The 18,787-nt window shown below is 34.8% G+C and overlaps 1 protein-coding gene across 2 annotated transcripts in view; it reads left to right on the top strand.

The window, feature by feature from the left end:
- The first annotated feature begins 861 nt into the window (after positions 1-861).
- LOC121874340 (tetratricopeptide repeat protein 17-like) overlaps positions 862-18,787 on the top strand; it is a 39,581-nt gene continuing 21,655 nt past the window's right edge. The window contains exons 1-9 of one of the 2 annotated variants that reach the window (XM_042378464.1): positions 862-1,005; positions 2,836-2,973; positions 5,096-5,217; positions 6,349-6,460; positions 7,905-8,128; positions 9,438-9,605; positions 12,274-12,393; positions 14,363-14,529; positions 17,357-17,591. In XM_042378464.1, coding sequence (XP_042234398.1) covers positions 865-1,005; positions 2,836-2,973; positions 5,096-5,217; positions 6,349-6,460; positions 7,905-8,128; positions 9,438-9,605; positions 12,274-12,393; positions 14,363-14,529; positions 17,357-17,591 — 1,427 coding nt within the window. In that variant the 5' untranslated portion in view covers positions 862-864. Of the gene's footprint in view, positions 1,006-2,835; positions 2,974-5,095; positions 5,218-6,348; positions 6,461-7,904; positions 8,129-9,437; positions 9,606-12,273; positions 12,394-14,362; positions 14,530-17,335; positions 17,592-18,787 lie in introns of both variants that reach the window. The other variant, XM_042378463.1, reaches the window with a different exon arrangement.

Genomic DNA, 18,787 nt, shown 5'->3' with positions numbered 1-18,787 from the left:
ATGCACACATGATCCTGCTTCTGCCATCAAATCCTTCACCAGTTATGAGAAAGATCATCATTACAGTCACTGACATTTTTGATAGCATGATCCTGCCACTACCGTCAAATCCTCCACCAGTCATGCTAGCGATCATTATGTGTCTCCTACATTTTTTGATAACATCACATCATTAAGGCAAGCATGGCGGTTTACATTAATGAACAATATCAACAAACTTCCACATTTACTCCTGCAGATATACTATTACAGTGTACTGATTAATAACTAAGCATAGGCATAAAAGACCCATCTGAAAATAAGGATCTGGTGGCTTTGTTGGCTTTCCTTGGTCGCATTGCCGTAATGTTTACTATTGCTGTGTGTGTCTATAGTAGCAGAAATTACCTACCTGCACGGTCTAAATAATATACACACTGGATACCTGCGTTGTATATAGCTATGTGCATGCTTAATTGTATACCTAAGATGTCTAGATACATGCTAAACCAAATATAAATTTGTATGATGATGATTTTATTAAAACAATATTAATGCTGTATTATTATTTATTATTATTATACTTTGAGAGACGTGACCGATCGCTCAAGCGGTTAACGAGCCGATCAGTGGTGAAAGTTTACTCGTTGCCATGGTAACGGCGTCAATACCGTCGTCAACCAACCAGCAGCTCAAACACGCTTGTTTACTATGACGTCATAGCTATAGTTATTGGCATAATACTTTCCTGATATTTACCAAATATTACAGTAGTTATTATTGGTATAATAATTTTATTAATACCTATAAATTTTTGTTTTATTTTGTATTGGAAAAATTATTAAATAAATATAATATTCTGTAATACACTTGCCGAAAAGATTAATGGTGTTGTGGCGTCTCGCGATGGAGCAGCGAAGGTTCAGCATCCGGTGCTTGTTCCTAGCAGTTTACACACTTCTCATACTGAAGGCCTACTGTACTACACACTGGGTCGTCACCGAAGATGGCAAAATACAAGCGCAAGTACGTTTGATCAGATATCTCGTAGTTTAGTCTGTTACGGTGTGTAAGTGCAACCCATTCTGTAAACAGTAAACTTTAACTTTTCAGTCTAGTGGTTATACTGTACTGGTTAAATTGAATTTGATTCTTTATTTGTAGAGATAAAGAAAAGAATTTTGATAATACGAATTTAAATAGTTTAAATAGATTAAACTTTGGTCAATATTTAGAAAATTACACCAGGCTACTGAATATTGAAAATAGGTTTTTATTAGTGTAAGTCACCGAGTTAAACACAAATATGAACTTCATTGCCGTCGGAAATGAATAATAGTTGAGATATTGGAAGGGTCAAATAATGTAAAAACCTCAAAAAACTAAAAAAAACCTTACCTAACCTACACTCAGCTCCTTGCCTAACCTAACCTAACCTTACCTAACCTACACTCAACTCCTTGCCTAAGCTAACCTAACTCCTACTGTAAGAAACTTACCTTAAGTAAGAGATATAGGAGGATGGTGTGATGTGACTTCAAGGAGGAAGTGGCCGTCAGTGTCTGTCTCTTTATCACAGTACTATGCATGGTGATCTACACGGTATTGACACTCTAAATTACATCTCGGACACTTTACCGATGAAATAAAAATACTGTGTACATTAAAAGGATCTCATCATTCAAAAATTGTGTAAAGGTGTTCATGGTACTAACCTATTAGCTTGAATTTATTTTGGGATTTTTCTTGATATGTATGTAATGGTAGTAATGCATTGGATGCAAGTACAATGGGAAAAAAAATTAATATTTTATGTGAATTTACAAGAATAACATTCAAAATCTCCATCTGAAAAATGTTCAGTTGTATACAATTGAAATGGAGACACTGGGGCAAAATCATTTTGATAAAACTTTACAAAAGGCTCAAATGGTTTGCATTATAGTACTGCACAGACACCACTTTGATATATACATGTTTAATTTACTAAATTTTTTTAGAATAACACACACGATCTGTTTACACTTTTTCAATTTATGTGTGCTTATGTTTGGAATAACGCTGCCATCAACAAACATCATCATTGGGCTGGCAGAGTGGTAGTGTCACATTGCCAGCACCATACGAGAATCTGCGTACCCGTGGTGTCGGTAGGCAGCATCCCACCTTGCAGTCCTCGGTGCGTGGCTCGATTCTATAGTCACAAAGTGCTGCAGCACAGTATACAGTACAGTACTGTATATTGAAAGTATTTTGCCCCTTGCATCATCCACTAGTTTTCTTTAAGTTCTCTTGGTACCAGTGGTGCTAAGAAGTATAAGGACATTACCAATGAGATTAAGATGGATGTGCTCCAACATTATGAAAGGTGAATGAACAGCTAATATTAAGGATGCCTTTGAACTTAGTGAATTTACTTTATGGACTATTCATGATAGTGCAGAGAAGATCAAGGAGAGTGCCAAGAGTGGAATATTAGTCAGTGCATCAAAGACCTCACATACCTGAAGTTCGATTATGGAAATAATGGAACAAATATTGAGCACATGGATTGAACACCAAACTCATGAAAATGTTCCTGTCAGCATGTTTGTGAAACAAGCAAAGACCCATAGTGTTTTATATTTTCTGGTACCTGAATACAGTACTGTAGTTTTACACTAGTATATTGGGTACTGTACTCTCATATTAATAATGAAAACCCCTAATTTCCACTATTTATCATACATTATTTGATTTTCAAGAACATAATTACAGTATTGCATAAATTGGAGGTACCTGTATTTCTAACAGGCCTTAATCCTGTGCTTAGGACTGTACTGTACAAGTTTTACCACATTTTTATTTATTTTTCAGATGGATTCAATATTCCAGTTGCGGAGGCCTTATGATTTTTTGGCATTGGCTCAACAAGAGCAGAGAGCCATGCAAGTTGAGTCATTAAAGAGAGATCTTGTCTCCCAGAAGTCACAGATTGATCGCAATGAAGATAAAGTAAGTTTTGTTAAGGATTCCTATGAAGAATTTCCAAACCTTTACATGCAAAAGACTAACCAAGTTTACAAAGATGTGAACTCTGTTTTCTACTTTATGAGTAGCTTTCTTCTAAGTATTCTTAAGTATAAAGTTTGGCACAGTTTAGAGATATATAGTACTTTCATGTACAGTGCATAATATAGTATAAAGGATTAAGAGTTGTGGTATACATTGGATTTTTTTTTTTTTGCTGAAACTGTAATGATTAGCTAGCTTGCTTTTGTGTACAGTATGTACTCATAATAAGGATTTCTCCCAATTATAGTAGAGTTGGAAAACATAATCCTTGGTTTTGGCTCTTGCTTGGATGGAAATACTCTGACCTTGATCTGTGTATACTTTGGACCCACACTACACTATTAGACCCATTAGCCCAGGGGTTCTCAACCAGGGGGGAATTCAGGTTTTCAGGGGGGGGGGGGAAACTGATTCGGGAGCAAGAGATATGTTCGATGAGAAATCAATCACAGAATTTTGGCCCTTGATGTGCGATTCCTACCCAAAAGTGGCAGAAAGAGCTATCCGTGCATTGCTTCCGTTTGTGTCGACATATCTTTGTGAGTCAGGCTTTTCAACTCTGTTGCAAATTAAAACGAAGCAACGTAGTAGATTAGAGGTAGAAAATGACCTGCGTTGTGCCCTTTCAAGCACTCCTCCGCGTATCCCAGAATTGGCGAAGAAAAAACAATCACAGGTTTCTCATTGACTGTAATCTTCATCTGAATAAAATTAATTACAAATTTACAATATCCTGGTATTCTATTGAACTTTTTGTTTATTGCATTATGCTTCAGTTTGGTCTGTTAAGTAATTCATTATAAATAAAAAAAAACTATTTTACTTTTATTCAAGTTTTATAAATCCATCAACATTTTCAATTGGCATTTAATTTGTAAAACTCCACTATAAAAATAATCCATGTAAAATTGTAAATGTATATGTACTAATATGGGAAAAAAATAAAGGATTTTCAGTTTTATATGCATATTATTTGGAATGCACTTTTTAAGGCAGACAATCTTGGAAAGGAGGGGGGATGACATTCTGACATATGGTGAAAGGGGTGCATGGGGCAAACAAGGTTGAGAACCACTGCAGTAGCCAGTTGGTTGACTTGAGTGTATACAATATTTATTACTGGGTAATCAGTTATTATTTAGAGTAGCTGGTAATTTTTTATTATAATAGTACTGTATTGTAATATACTGTACTGTTTAAGTAGAGACCTTTTGTGGCTGTGGTTCCTTCATTCTTTATTATTACTTTATGTAAAAATTTGTAACTACTTTACATTATGTGTGTACAGTACATATATTTGTTACACAACTTCACTAGTATTTTGCCAGTGCTAATTTTTTTTCACCAGTTAAGTATTTGATAGCTAGTGGCATACAGGTAATGGGTTGAGTGGGCCATCGTATACAGTATGTTACAGTCAGACTGTATTATCAGGTATTTTGGGAAATGTCTGATTTTTTTAGTCAAGTGGCAGAATGAATGTTTCGATTGGGTTAGGTTAGGTCCAAACTTAACCTAACCTAATATAACAAAACGTAACATAATATTATGTAACGTTATATTGTTATGTTAGTTAGGTTAGGACCTAACCTTACCCGATTGAAACATTCATTTCACTCTATGGAGTCCGCAGGTTATGAATGGGTTCCATTCCTGAGGACGTTCTCAAGTCGGATTTGAACGTACTATGTGCACAGCGCACTTACAGAGTAATGTTTAAAATCCCACTATATCATAGTCTAAGTCCTTATATACATCTAAAATCACTTAATTTAAGAGAAAAGAAGAAATAGAATGACAAAATGCAGAAAGTGAAAGTAAAAAATAAGTCATCGGATAAACAAAATAATGTAACATTCAAGTTAAACCCCGTTCGTAATCACAGGCGTATGTTAGTCGGATGTTCGTAAGACGGAGACCCCCTGTAAAAATTTCGCCATTTCATGAAATGCATGATTATATGGTTTGACTGTAACATACACCTGTATATATGAGGTGTATTATGACTACAGTAGTTTGAATTTGAGTATAAAATAACATCTTATGAACTGTTCTCCTTCAGGATACGCAGCTAGAAGAGAGAATATATCGCACAGACTCAGACTGTGTTCTTGCTGGCCGACCACTCACAGAATTTGATTTGTATGCCAGCACTGTGGTCAACATGGAGAGTGCAGGCATTAGGTTTGTATGTGCTATTGGGATGTTAAGAAGTGGTCTTGACCTGGATCACATCTGAATGCACATACAGTATGTACAGTATTTATAGTTTTAACAATTTATGGTTTTATTTGGTTGATATTGATGATAAAAAGTTACTTTATAGTTTGTAAAAATTTGTAGTACTGTATTCACTTTCGTGCTTGAATAAAAGTTAAGGAAATTTCAAGACAGAAATATGATTCAGAATTATGGGAGCAAGAGTTTCAGTGTCAAAAAAAGGGTAAAGAAAACCCTAACTACAGTATCTTGTAAACCACATTCCTTAAGTTAGAAGCCTGCATGGAAGGAACATTTCATATTTTCTTTTTCTAAAACATAATACTTTATGTCTGCAATTAACCTCAAGTCAGTTCAATACTGTACAGGTACTCCTCGACTTACGAACAACTCGACTTACGACTGCTGCAGTCATACTTAAATTTTTTCAAATTATGTATTTTCGAGTCCCGACGTTAGGGATTGCTCTGTGTACTGACAAAATTTTCGTTTGTAATTCCCTTTAAAATGGCTGGCAAGCTTAAAAGCGAGAGTTTTGTGGTGCTGAGAAGAAAAAGACACCCATTTTAGGTTTTCTATGTATTATTTTCAAAATTTTTACTTATGATCAATTCGACTTACGACCTGGATTTGGGTCCCTAACCCCGTCGTAAGTCGGGGACTGCCTGCACTGGGGGTCCCCTGGTTACGAATGGGATCCATTCCTGAGGACGTTCTTAAGTCATATTTGTACAGAAGATGGAATACATGTAATGTGCATACCGTACTTACAGAACAATTTTTAAAATCCCACTATATTATAGCCTAAGTCCTTATATACATCTAAAATCACTTAATTTAAGACAAAAGAAGAAATAGAATGACAAAATGCAGAAAATGAAAGTAAAAAGTAAGTCATCAGGTAAATAAAATAATGTACTGTACTGTAAGTTTCAAGTTTAACCCCCTCTTGTATCTGCAGGCGTTTATAAGTCGGACATCCGTAAGTCGGGGAACCCCAGTACTGAAATGCTTTTCTTGTATTTCTTACATTTATTTTTAAACTTTTTGTCATATAAATATTAACATAACTCCTATTTGTTTATAACTTTATAGGTTGGACGATCATTTTGGCCCACCCCCTGGTGTGTCAGACACTTTGCAGGAGCCTGATTGTGTCTCTTCTTTTGACCTCCCCTTTTCAATGTTTTCCTATGAACATCTTCAGGTGAGTCATCTTTTTATACATTTGCATACATGAAATTAATACTGTTTATTGGTTAAATACTTTTCCATGATATACATCATCTTTATATAATACTTCTTTTGTCGAAAAAATATGAGTACAAAGAAATTAAAAATTAGAAGAGAAAAAGATTATATTAATCTACACCACAAAGATGCCGAAAAACCATCTTATTGAAGAAAGACGGATTGTAAGAGGATGGAAACACAAAAGAAGGCAGAGCATTCCACAGTTTGGCTGTGTGAGGAAAGAAGGATGTATTATAACGGGTTTTTCTAGTGTGACCGACATCCAAACAGAAATGGTGGGCACCTCGGGCAACACGAGTATTACGAGCCCACTGGCTTGCCGGCGCTACACAAGATGCCAAATCCACCGAACATTGCCTGTTTAAGTACCTGTAAAAGGGAGTAAAGCAACATTGCAGTGAAGAGAAAGGGAAGTGAGATTATCAACTAATGTAATGTAGTCATAGTAACCCCTTCACTATGGGGATGCCACTTATGATATTTTATTTGGTTAATGCCAGACGATTTTATTCAGTACAGAGAGACCCTCATACACAAGAGGTTAAGGAAATAGGAAGTGAAAGTTTTATAAAATAATAGTGTGTGCATAGTGTATGATTTGGAAAAAGAGGGAAAGGGCAAAAGTAGATGGAATGATATAGTTGGATGTACAAGTGAGAGGGATAGCAGTGAGTAGTTTTTGGTAATGCCATCACTGTTAGTGAATGGATTCCAGCAAAATAAGAGAAAGTTTGTATTTACTCTTATGTTCCAACCACCATGCAGCATTGCAAGAAAGGGCTTGTCAAGAAAATCCTTCATGAGGTACATTTATTGACCAGCACTGCCATCCATTTGTATATGATTCCATCCCACCCACATTTGTGAGGAGGATTACACAAAAAGAAATATCTTGCATAGATTAGTGAAATTTTCAAGGATTCTCTATACATACCAACACTTGGATTACATGATTAGATAATTAAGAAGTTTGACTAATGGATGCAATCAGTACAGTACTGGTATGTGTTTTACAAACTACTATAACTAGTTCTATTTTTCTTTAGCTACTGAATGTTTTTTCATTCATACATTTTCCTATCTTGATGTAGGGTGGCAGGACATTTATGATCTCCATATTCTTGACAGTTAGTTATTACTGGGTTAATCCACCCTCTTGGCAAGGTACCAATCTACTGATAGGCTGTTTTGTTATGGGTAAATATTGTACACCTGTTAGTGCACAATTTTTTACTGTCGAGTGCACAATCTTTCACTCATGTTTGGAATCAAACCTGTAACAAAAAAATTTGCTTGTGAGGTGAAAGCTGTACCAAGTGAGCATGAGAGTCATTTGTACTGTATATACAGTACAGGTAACTTCTTGAATAATTTCCCCAAATTCCCTTCCCCATTAGGGTATCCGTTTCCGAGACAACCTTACTACAAGTGCAGAAGAGGAGCTATCCACTGTTGGGGGTGAGTCAGATGTATCAGTGTGGGGTCACCGTGTTGCCACAGCTCTCACTGCCAACACCTCTTCTTGGGTTCTCTACACTTTAGCAACACAATATTGGCGAGTAAAGGCTGATCCATTTCAAGCAATTGAATGTGTGCGAAGAGCATTGCACTTTTCACCAAGGTAAGAACACTTTTCTTCATAATGTCAGATTGTATGAAATGCTGTTTAAGATATTCTTGAACACTCTATCAATACAATTATGTTGATTGTATTATTCCACCTGACTGGGAAAGAGTTTGATTGTGAATAATTACAGGGGAAAGCTTTTCTACAAGGATTTGCTGAGGAAGCTTATGGACAATTCTTGGTGACTTTTGTTGCCTTATAATGCTGGTGCTCAAATTTTCCTGTTACGTACATATCTTAAATTTTGTTGACTTACTATTTTCAGAGAAGGAGGATCCTCAGAAACTTTCCTGTTTATTGTAACTTTTGACCATTTCTGTACAATCACAGGCCAAACACTCAGCCTCCCAATTCTAGCTGAAGAATTATTCTTGCTGCTTTAGTTGCTGCATATATGATATAGTGCTTGAACATTCCTTGCACTTTATGGCCAATTTTAATTTCATCATTGCCCTTATTTTTAATTGCAGTAGCATCTCAGAGTATGCGTATCCATAGTATGCAACCCCTTATACATGTCTGACTCCCTGAACTGCCCTTATGCTTGGGCTTATTTCTCACGTGAGCCAACCCACCCAGCATCTCTTGCTAGCTCAGTGTATTTATCACTTGTCTGTGCTCATTGAAACAAAACAAAAAATGCAATACCGGTACTCTCATGTGGATACGAAATAAATAAAATATAATATAAAACTATAAAATAAGAAAAATGTAGAGCCGGAGTGTGTATGTGGAGAACATACACACATGTCTCTGAGTGACTGCACTGCGTTGCATAGCCCAAAGGATAGTTTGAGTGTTTGTACATTAAAAATGTTCTTACGGTACCAAAGCTTTAATATTTGTGTTCGTTTGTACATTTGTGGTGTTTGTATGGTATGATACGTAGGTTAAATTATTGCCAATGTGTCCTCTCTCTCTCTCTCGCAATGGTTCTATGAATATCTCCCAGGCCTTCGTGGTCATGGTGGTGAGAGTGAGAAAAAGGGAAAAAGCCCATATTGTATTTACCTACTAAAGAGTGGCATATCAAACTCTGAAGTTGCGCGGTTGTTACCTTTGTATAAAAAAGAGGTTATACGTAAATACAGTATACAGGGGTAACCCAAATACAGGACAGTACAGTATAAGTGAATTCGCACTTGCATGGGGATTGCATGAGCATAACCCTAGTGTACTCTGGGATCCTGTTGTAATTAGGTCTTAATATAATTTATTATATTGCCAGTAATATTACTAATTAGTTCTCTTGTCAAGAACAGACTCATAAATAAAGTCTTTTAGTGATACAACTTTGTTTCAGGAATTACCGTTACATTCCAAAAGTTCACCTTGGCAATGTTCTGCATCGTGCTAGACGGTCAGATGAAGCTGTTCTGGTTCTTCATGCAGCAATAGACCATTACCGTCATTCTCCAGTGGCACATATAACTCTTGGAAATGTATATGCTACACTTGCCTTTTATAATGTGTAAGTAAAAAAGAAAAGGTAAACATTTTATAGTCTTGCTTACACTTACATACTAATTTTCAATCCTTATACTATGTCCTATCTTAAATTTTTGTAGGGTGTGAATTCAAGATGAGGGGAGCAGATACAGCAGTCATGTTTATAAGTATCAGTAGTACAGTGTATATAACAGTCATGTTGTAAGTGTACATAGAGTGGATACAGAAGTCATGTAAAATGTTTGGGTAATGGATATAACAGTTGTTATGTAAATGCAGGGGGAATGGGCACAACATTCATATTATAATTGTATGTATGTGTGTGTGTGTGTAAAGAAATTTATTGTTTTGATTTCTTCAACAATTAATTAGAGTAGAATTTTTTTATTTATTGTATGTGTTCAATAATTGGAACTGATATAAAATTCTTTTTAGGAACAGTATCTCTTGAAATTTAAAGTTGTTGTTGTAGACATTTATTCTGTTGGTAGGATGTAAAGTTGTTTTGATGGCCCTTGATATTTATGCAGGTGAAATATGGATCTTTGATAAGATGATTATCAATATTATTTTATTTATTTTTATTTTTATGAATGAGTGAAAAGGTGAAGGTGTAGGGAGGTATGTATGCAGAATTAGGGGGGGTTTATGTACAAGGTGGATAAATGACCATCAGTTTTGTAATTTGTAAATCGTTGCCTTTGATCTAACTTCTATATACTGTAGTATTGAAATATTATCTGAAAATAAATATTTCTTACCTCTTTTAATTATTGGTACTGTAGTGCATGAATTTACTGTATATTTAAATATTTTTATTTGAATTAATTGTTTTAGAACAAAAATAGTAATTTTATAATGTACAGTACATGATAAACAGTTTTTGAACACAACATGCAGGAAGGAGTAACATTGAGAGAACATTACATAAACTCTGCTGTGAACATGTATCCAAGAGCTTTTCTGATGGATACAGTCATGTTACCAAATACTGGATAGATTAATATTATAATATCATACCATTTCTTGTTAGTTGCTATTGAAAATTGTATAAATTTATATGATGTAGTTGCTAATGTATAGATACAGCAAGGCTTACTGCCCTTGCTATTTGTGAGTTTTTCTCCTGCCTCAAATTGCCTTATCACTCCCAGCTCCACATCCAATGTTAATGCTTTCTATTCAGTTTTGGCACTTTTATTTTCACTCTGGTGCCTTTTTTCAGACATGTTATTTTTTAATTAAAAGATAATATAATGGGATTTTAATGTAAACAAATACTGTATCATCATATCACAAGCAGATATGATGATTTGGTAAGTAAACATAAATAATTTTGGCCCTTATTTATTATACAGTGGTCCCTCGGTTAACGAACTGTTCGATTAATGAAATTATGGTTAACGAATTACCTCCCATAAGGATCTTCAATTCGGTTATCGAACAAAACTTCAATTTACAAATCCTTACAAAAAAACACGTTTTGTTGTGAGCATCAGCTAATCAGCTGATAGGCTAGTCTGCCAATTCAGTAATCTGTTCTATGTTTACATTCGTTTCCAGTGGAGTAAATATCAAGAAAGTTGTGCTCTAATATTTTGCATTTTTTATATTACAATTATTAGTAATTTTAAAATTTAGTTAACATATTGATAATACTGTATATGCAGTACAGGGAACTAGTATTTTGTGCGCCCATCAGCTGCTTGACTTGGCCACCAGGCGTCAGTTTGGCTTTGTTGACAGTGGAGTGAACATCAATTTTATTGGTGTCTTGAATATTTTTTTCATTTTTACATTAAAATTATTGGTCATTCTGAAATTTAGTTAACATATTGATAATATATAGCGCAGTGCAGTGTTGATTTAAATAAAATAATCTTGAATTACACCTAGTGAACTGAAAATTTTATTGGTGAACTTACTGCATCAAGTATGGGTCCCCTGAAAGGTGATTTCTCCTCCATCCCCACTTCCTTCTCCTCCACCTCCACTTTTAATTCCCATCATCATCATCAACCAGGAACCTCCTACATACACACCTCAAAGTAAGTGTACTATACTGCACTTTTTTTTTTTTTACTTTGTATGCACTTTTCTGTGAGCTGGAACCAATTACCCAATATCCCATTGAAACAATGGATTCAGTTAACGAAATTTTTGGTTAACGAACGACTCTGTGGAACGAATTGTGTTCGTTAACCGAGGGCCCACTGTACTATATTTTGTGTCTCCTTCCTTTGTTATGTTAAACATGAAAAGTAGAGTCTGTATATTAAAAGCTAAACCAAATTATTTAATACTGATAAGGTTATACTGTACAGGGAACTAGACTTAGGCTGTGCAGACTGATGCTTCTCAGAAAATCCAGGAAATTTGAAAACTGACACCTAGTTGGTCTCGAGGGTAACCGGATAAAATTTCCTGTACCAGTATCTTATTACTGTATATGTTTTTAATTCTGTTGGGCAAAACCGTTAAATGTTTTATGTTACATACATATGTAATTATTATAAAGATCATATCTCTACATCCAAATTTTTGCTATCAAATGTCTGATACCCCCAGTATCCTCATCACTCATAATGTACAGTGCTGTACTGTATTAATAAATTACTGATAGAGATGTCTTTAACATTTGTATCAACATAATTGTGCCTTAATCATTTGGCAATTGTTTGTCCTCTCAGATCTGTTTTATGCTTTGAGAATGCCTTGTACATGTCTCCGGGTGACCAGAGTTTACGGCGTAGGAAACACGCGGTTCTTTGTCATTCCAAGCTTGAAGCGGCTTTAGAAAATCAGCATCAGTAAGTATTTCTCCTTAAATATATTGACAATCATATCACTATATTGAAATTATTTATGACTGAACTGTATAGGATTAATGGATATTAACAAGTACTGTATAGACAATTTAAGTTGCATAATATATTGTACACTTTTATGTTTTAATTTTCTGCCAGTGATTCTTACTTTGGTAGCAATGGTGGGTGGGTTCAGAGCTTCCAGGAGTGGGCACAATATGAAAACAAAATTCAAGCTGAAACTGGCCTGTTGTTAAATGTACCCAAACTCAAACCTAACTGTTTATTAATTAAATGTGTTTTGTTAATTGCTATTGACAAATATGCATCACATTAAAAGGAAAGAATAAAAGTAATGAATACATAATTTTTGGTGATGTCAAATGTGGGGCCTCATGCTCCCTACACCCTATTAAATCCATTACTGAATTGACATTTTAATGCTAACCCTCATTCATAAGCACTAAACAGGCATTCACCAACTTAAAAAAGGGTTCTCTTCCTGAAAAACCCTTCATAAATCTTCAGTAAGGACATTTTCCTATAGGTTCCCATAATAACTCTGAGATACTGTACCAAAAAAATTACTTAACATCTTAAAATGCCACACGATGCACAAAATTACTTTTTAATGAAAATTTTTAGTGTACACAATGATTATAAGCCAATGATGAACATATTAAGTAAAATACATGCAAAACTAGATGAGATTGAAAACAGTTAACAGTATGAAAGGCTAAGCCAACATCTATAATATATTGACTGTTATTATATATTGTACTGTAATTTCAGATACATTCTTAAAAAAAACACTCTACTAATGAATTAATTATTGGTTCATCCTAAATTTTTGCAATTTTCATTACATGGTGTGAATGATGTGGACACAGACGCTTAAGCTGTGATAACATTAGTGCAAGCATCGGCCTGAGAGTGCTTTGTACAGTACTCTTTAATTAATATTAGTTTTAAATTACTTTCATAGTGCTCTCAAGCTTAAATTTGCAGTGCAAACAGGAAATGTAAAGTGTTTAAGTGTTAAAGAAAAGATGAAAATTCTGTCAAAACTGGACCAAAAGAGAGTATGAGGAACTGAAAACTCCACATCATTGTGATTTTAGTCATGGATTGGCTTCAAGTGTTTAAAAAATGGTACCTAGAGCCACTGACAAAACTTTGTCAGCCCACAAAGGTGCAAAATGTTAAGTACAGTCTGCCAGCCTGCCTCTCAGCTGTGAACTGAAGCGATGCTCACCCTCCCGTGTTACACTGCCAGCAATTTTCACACCTTCAAACTTTAATTTAATTCAAATTTCCACAGACATTCTCTTAGAACTTTACATTTTTACTGTACAAAACTAAAGAATACAAAATACAGTACTGCACTATAATTTCTCTTTTATACAACACTCTATGTGTGTGTGTGTGTGTAAGTAATGAGTCTGCTTTTCTTCAGGAGAGTTTAGAATTAAATTACTGTATATGGTGATTGGAGGAGAATGTTGACACATTGGAAGCTTATTTGTAGACTTAATAACATTGCGAGGGTTTGAGAATTACGAAAAGTTAGTGAAATAAGTAAGCATACTGGTAGTTAAAAAAAATGCATTATTTTAGTATATTTTCAATATTACTTAGAAATTCATTACAAAAACAATTAAAAAAATTGTGACCTTGTGGTTTTTGTTCATAAATGAAATCATGGGGAAAAAAATTAACTTGGAATTTTCATAAACCAAAGCTTTGTAAATCAGGGACTACCTGTAATTGTTTATGGACAGTTTTGTGTACATTTTCTTTTTATTTTCCCATTATTTCCAGGGAAGCATATAGTCAGTGTTAGTCAGCTGTCTTTCATATTCTTCCCCCCTTTTTTTTTTTTTTACCAAGTGCATCTTGTATTAAATTTAGGACATGTCTAAGATCAGAGTCTGGTTTTAAAGTTATATTATTCAGTTTTCGTTCTTCACAGATCACTTCAGCGTACTTTAGGAGAACTGAGAGACTATCAGAAACGTCATGAAGAATGGTTATCCCTCCAGCAAAAGCTACTACTGGAACAGGCCACTCCAGAGATGAAGCTGGAGTCAAGGTTGGAGTATGAGGAACAAAAAATCAGAGAGAGCACTGATGGGAGAGGTGAGGAGAAATAATAAATACAGTACAAGAGTGTAATGAATCATTGAAAATTGTAAGTGAAGCGGCTAAGAATGTTACAACCCCAAAAAATTATTTGATCATATGATATAAAGGCAAGTGAATTCAAAAGATTTAGAAAATAGTTTGTATATATTTGGCTGTCTTTGGTTACCAATGAAAACACTCCCAAGGTAATAGTAAAGTATTTAGAAGGAAAAACTCTCTTTGTAGCTTCAGTGAAGGTTCTTCATCGTGACACCTTCACATTGCACTTCGTAGGGTTATCCACCATTTATTTTCAAGCTCCATTAATGTCCAGAAAACTTTACTGCTCGTTTTTTACTTTTTCTTGCCTTCCAGCTTACTTTTTCATTCCTTATATGTTTAGTCCTGCACAATAATCTTAGAACACACTTGTGTGCAGATAGTGACACTAGGCATTTATTGTTGTGTTTACTACAAACAGTCGTAAAATTCTGTGAATGGGTCTGGGTTTACTGACTGAGCTGTTCCTGCAACAATCTAGCATCAGACAAAATTACTGCGAATAATAAATCCTCAATAAAAAAACAAAATACTTAAAAAGCTAGAAATACTGTATATCTAGATTTGATAGGACAGAGTGTGTGTGTGCATATATGTGTAGCATAAATTTGCTCCAAGAGTTAACAATCTCCATGATTGTAATCATTTGTTTCATAAATGATGAGACATTATTTGTACTCTATATTAACATACTCTACCAGAATATAGATGTTTGTTGTAATAATGATAGGGTGGATGAGCCAATTGAGTCATTGCCAAATCTATGTTCAACAAAATAATTTCACTGTATCACTATGGTTGACATACCATGGGAACGTGAAATATTAATTAGCGAATAATTAAAAAAAATAAGCATTAAAAGTGGAAATGTCAAAGTCGTTAGTATAAAATCCCTTTGACAACAAAATAAATAAACATCCCACGTGGTGACAGTCATCATATCATGACTGATATTGGCAGGTCTTTTGTCCTCTCTCTTTCTGAAGTTTATACAAATAAATCATGTAACTTGCAATGTAAGAAAACGTCATAAACATATATTATAGGAAGTCCAATTGATGCTCGACAGGAAGTTAGTTGAGAATTTCCTCTAAATGATAGATTATAAGGACCATAAGAGTTTAGTATGTGTTACAGGAACTGCTCAGTCATTAAACCCCAGATTCATTCACAGAATTTTACAACTATTTTTAGTACTATAAACAACAATAAATGCCAGGGGTTGCTATCGGAACATGAGAGTGTCCTAAGATACAGGACTGTACTTCTTACAGTAAGATCCCATATGACATGATTCCAAAGAACCTTTTATCATTATAGCACGCCTCTTAAAATGTAGCCACTTTTCATATCACACAGAAGAATCCCTATACAGTACAGTCATTAGGCGAGTGCACTAAACACATGGGATGGATAGTATGTCTTCAGCCATCCACCTTGGACACTCCCAGGAGGCAGTTACCATGCACCTATCACTTGGCTAGAACTGTGCCACTGTGTTATATGTACAGTGTCATATAATTTCTGTGCTGTGTTTGTGTTTCCTGTTTACCAATTTCGTGTTTGCTAAAATGATTCCCAATTGCCCTAAGCTGCCCACTGACAATACTGCAGCTAGCAAGAAAAATATCAACAAAGAAACTATGATAAAAATCCTTATGTTTACTGCATACCATGGCCAGACACAGCCTTGATCACCATGTGCTTTGAGTGTTTAAAATTTGAATAAACTTTTATTTTTGATTCATGGAGTGTATTAATAGGTGGAAGGGTAACATGAAGGACAAGAGTCATCAACAGCATAAAATTTTACTTTTCTATACAGTACTTAAGTGCAATTTTCTACAACACACCGTTCTTCAGAAATGAAACAAGTGTGTTAAATTGTTGTTAATAGGAGTAAAAGAGTATTTGCAGTACAGTAGTTCCAAACTGAAAAATAGAAGATATTGCATCTTGCACTATATAACTGGCCACAGTTTGCTACTGTATATGTTGTGTTATGTATAGCTTAAATATTTAGTAGATAGGGTAGAAAAGCTATGATCTTGCACTTTTAGATGAGCAGACCTCCTGTGAACAAATGAAGATGATGAGCAACTTAGCCTTTTTGCTGTAAAAGTTTCCATTGTATCTGGTTTCACTCATTCATAATTAATTCACTGCCTTAGTGCACAATACTCAGTGAATTACATCTTTCTGATATGCATTTGATTTCCTCCTGTTAAGTTCCCTCATTGGACTCGGTACTTAGACCCACGCATTTTAGCATTCTTTTGGATTTTGTTTCTTTTTTTATTTTCTTAAGGAAAGATTCCCGCATCTTATATTTCCTACTTTTTATAGACTTTGCTTAATGTATTGAAATATTTTTCTTTTAAATAAACCTGCTTTGATTTAAACTTACAAAGTATTTTTGTTATATTTATCACACTCCAGTAGTACTGTACTGTGTATATATTTTCTGAATCATGATTTCAATAATTCTGCTTAGATCTTGGCTTATAAAACTTCCATTGTATTATCACATTTGTAGTGCATAGTTTAAAATTTTGATCTAGAGCAGTATACCTATCTTTCATCTTTTTGAGTTTAGTTACCAACAGTTTTTCATTTTCTAGAGTAACCTTATGTTGTCAATATGCATTGTAATTACCTGTAGAAATAATCAGTGCATGTCTACATCATATAAAAGAGTTTTTTATGAATGCTCAGTTTACCTGTCCTTATTTCTAACTCTTATTCATCTGTCATCTAACAGATAACCTCTTCCATCTGCCAGGCCAGGACTGTTTCCAGTACCAGCAGGATGGCCATACCTTCCTCAGCTGCAACATGAGGCGGGATCAGCTGGAGCAGCGGGGCTCTCCTTCAGAGCTTTTGCTGGACCTTCAGAGTCTTTTACACACTGTGGAGTCTGAAGCCCTCAGGCTTGGACAACATGTGCTCAAGAGGAAACCACTATTAATGTCACAAGTCCCACAGATAATGCCATTGCACCCAACCAAGACTTATCGGTAAGAAGTAGAAAATTAAGTAACTTAAAGAATATTGCTTCAAGTTGTGCTGAAGTCTTGTTATTCTGATTAAGGGAAGACCTTGATATTTGTGCACTACGTATACATAATCTTCATTAATTATATTTTTACAAAAGACCTATATTACTGTATTCAGTTTATTGACTGAATTTTTTTATTTTTTTATTTTACTCCGGTTTTGTGCTTTCCATTAGTTTTAACCACTTCCCAGATTTTTTCACATAAGAATCAATAAACTGCCAAATAAAAATTACTAGTACCTGTACACCTTAATTTTGTGCTATTAGATAAGTTATGTTCTGCAGTGAGTCTAATAAAACAATTGGTGCAGAGCACTTCCGGCAATGAGAGATTTCTGGGTAACAAGGCGACTCTCTCAAGGGTGGAAAGAATCCCTCCTCCCCGGAATTTTCCGGGTAACAAAATTTTTTTTCGGAATTTCCAGAAAATGCGCCTGATTTTCATCTCTCAAACCCGGAAAAACTCTCCCATCCCCGGAATTTTCCGGGTTTCGGCAAAATTTTCTCAGAAAATCATTCCCAAAGCTGGCTTTGGGACCGATTTTCCAAGAAAATTTCAACTCCCGCTATTGGCGAGTTCCGGGTTTGAGGGAATCCGGCTAACGTAGATATTACTGTATAAAGACCATCCAGCACATACATATATATTCTTCTACCAACTAGCTGTTCGGACTTACTCTTTGTATATATTTCAGAGAAGATATCAGAATTACAGTTTAATTATCATGGAAGCTGTAAAACAAACTGAGCATTTGTTTCACTCTCGGTGATACGTAGTTATTTTATTTTATTCATAATGTTTTGACCTCCCTAATTGAATATGCAGTTTATCATGATTGAAATCGGTATACTGTTTATTTCAAGTTTCTGCACTGTCTTTGAGGTAATTGTACCTTATGATCCACCCCACACAAAGGTAGTAGAAGTGTAAAGATAATAAATTGAACAGAAGCACTGGTTTTCATAAATTTTCCTCAAAAGTAATATTGAAAATTTTGTTCGTTCTGCATGAAAAGTAAACCAAATTTTGTACTCTTTCAATGAGCTGATTCAGCTATTTTTTTTTTTTTTATGAGCAGGTCATTTAATGCATGCTTTTGCACATTTTCAGGCCTATTGGAGTGCTGCAAATATTTATTGAAGAATTCTATTGCT

Source organism: Homarus americanus, unplaced genomic scaffold, assembly GCF_018991925.1.
Source record: "Homarus americanus isolate GMGI-L3 unplaced genomic scaffold, GMGI_Hamer_2.0 scaffold17856, whole genome shotgun sequence".
NCBI lineage: Eukaryota > Metazoa > Arthropoda > Malacostraca > Decapoda > Nephropidae > Homarus > Homarus americanus.
This window is presented reverse-complemented; position numbering and strand designations above follow the sequence as displayed.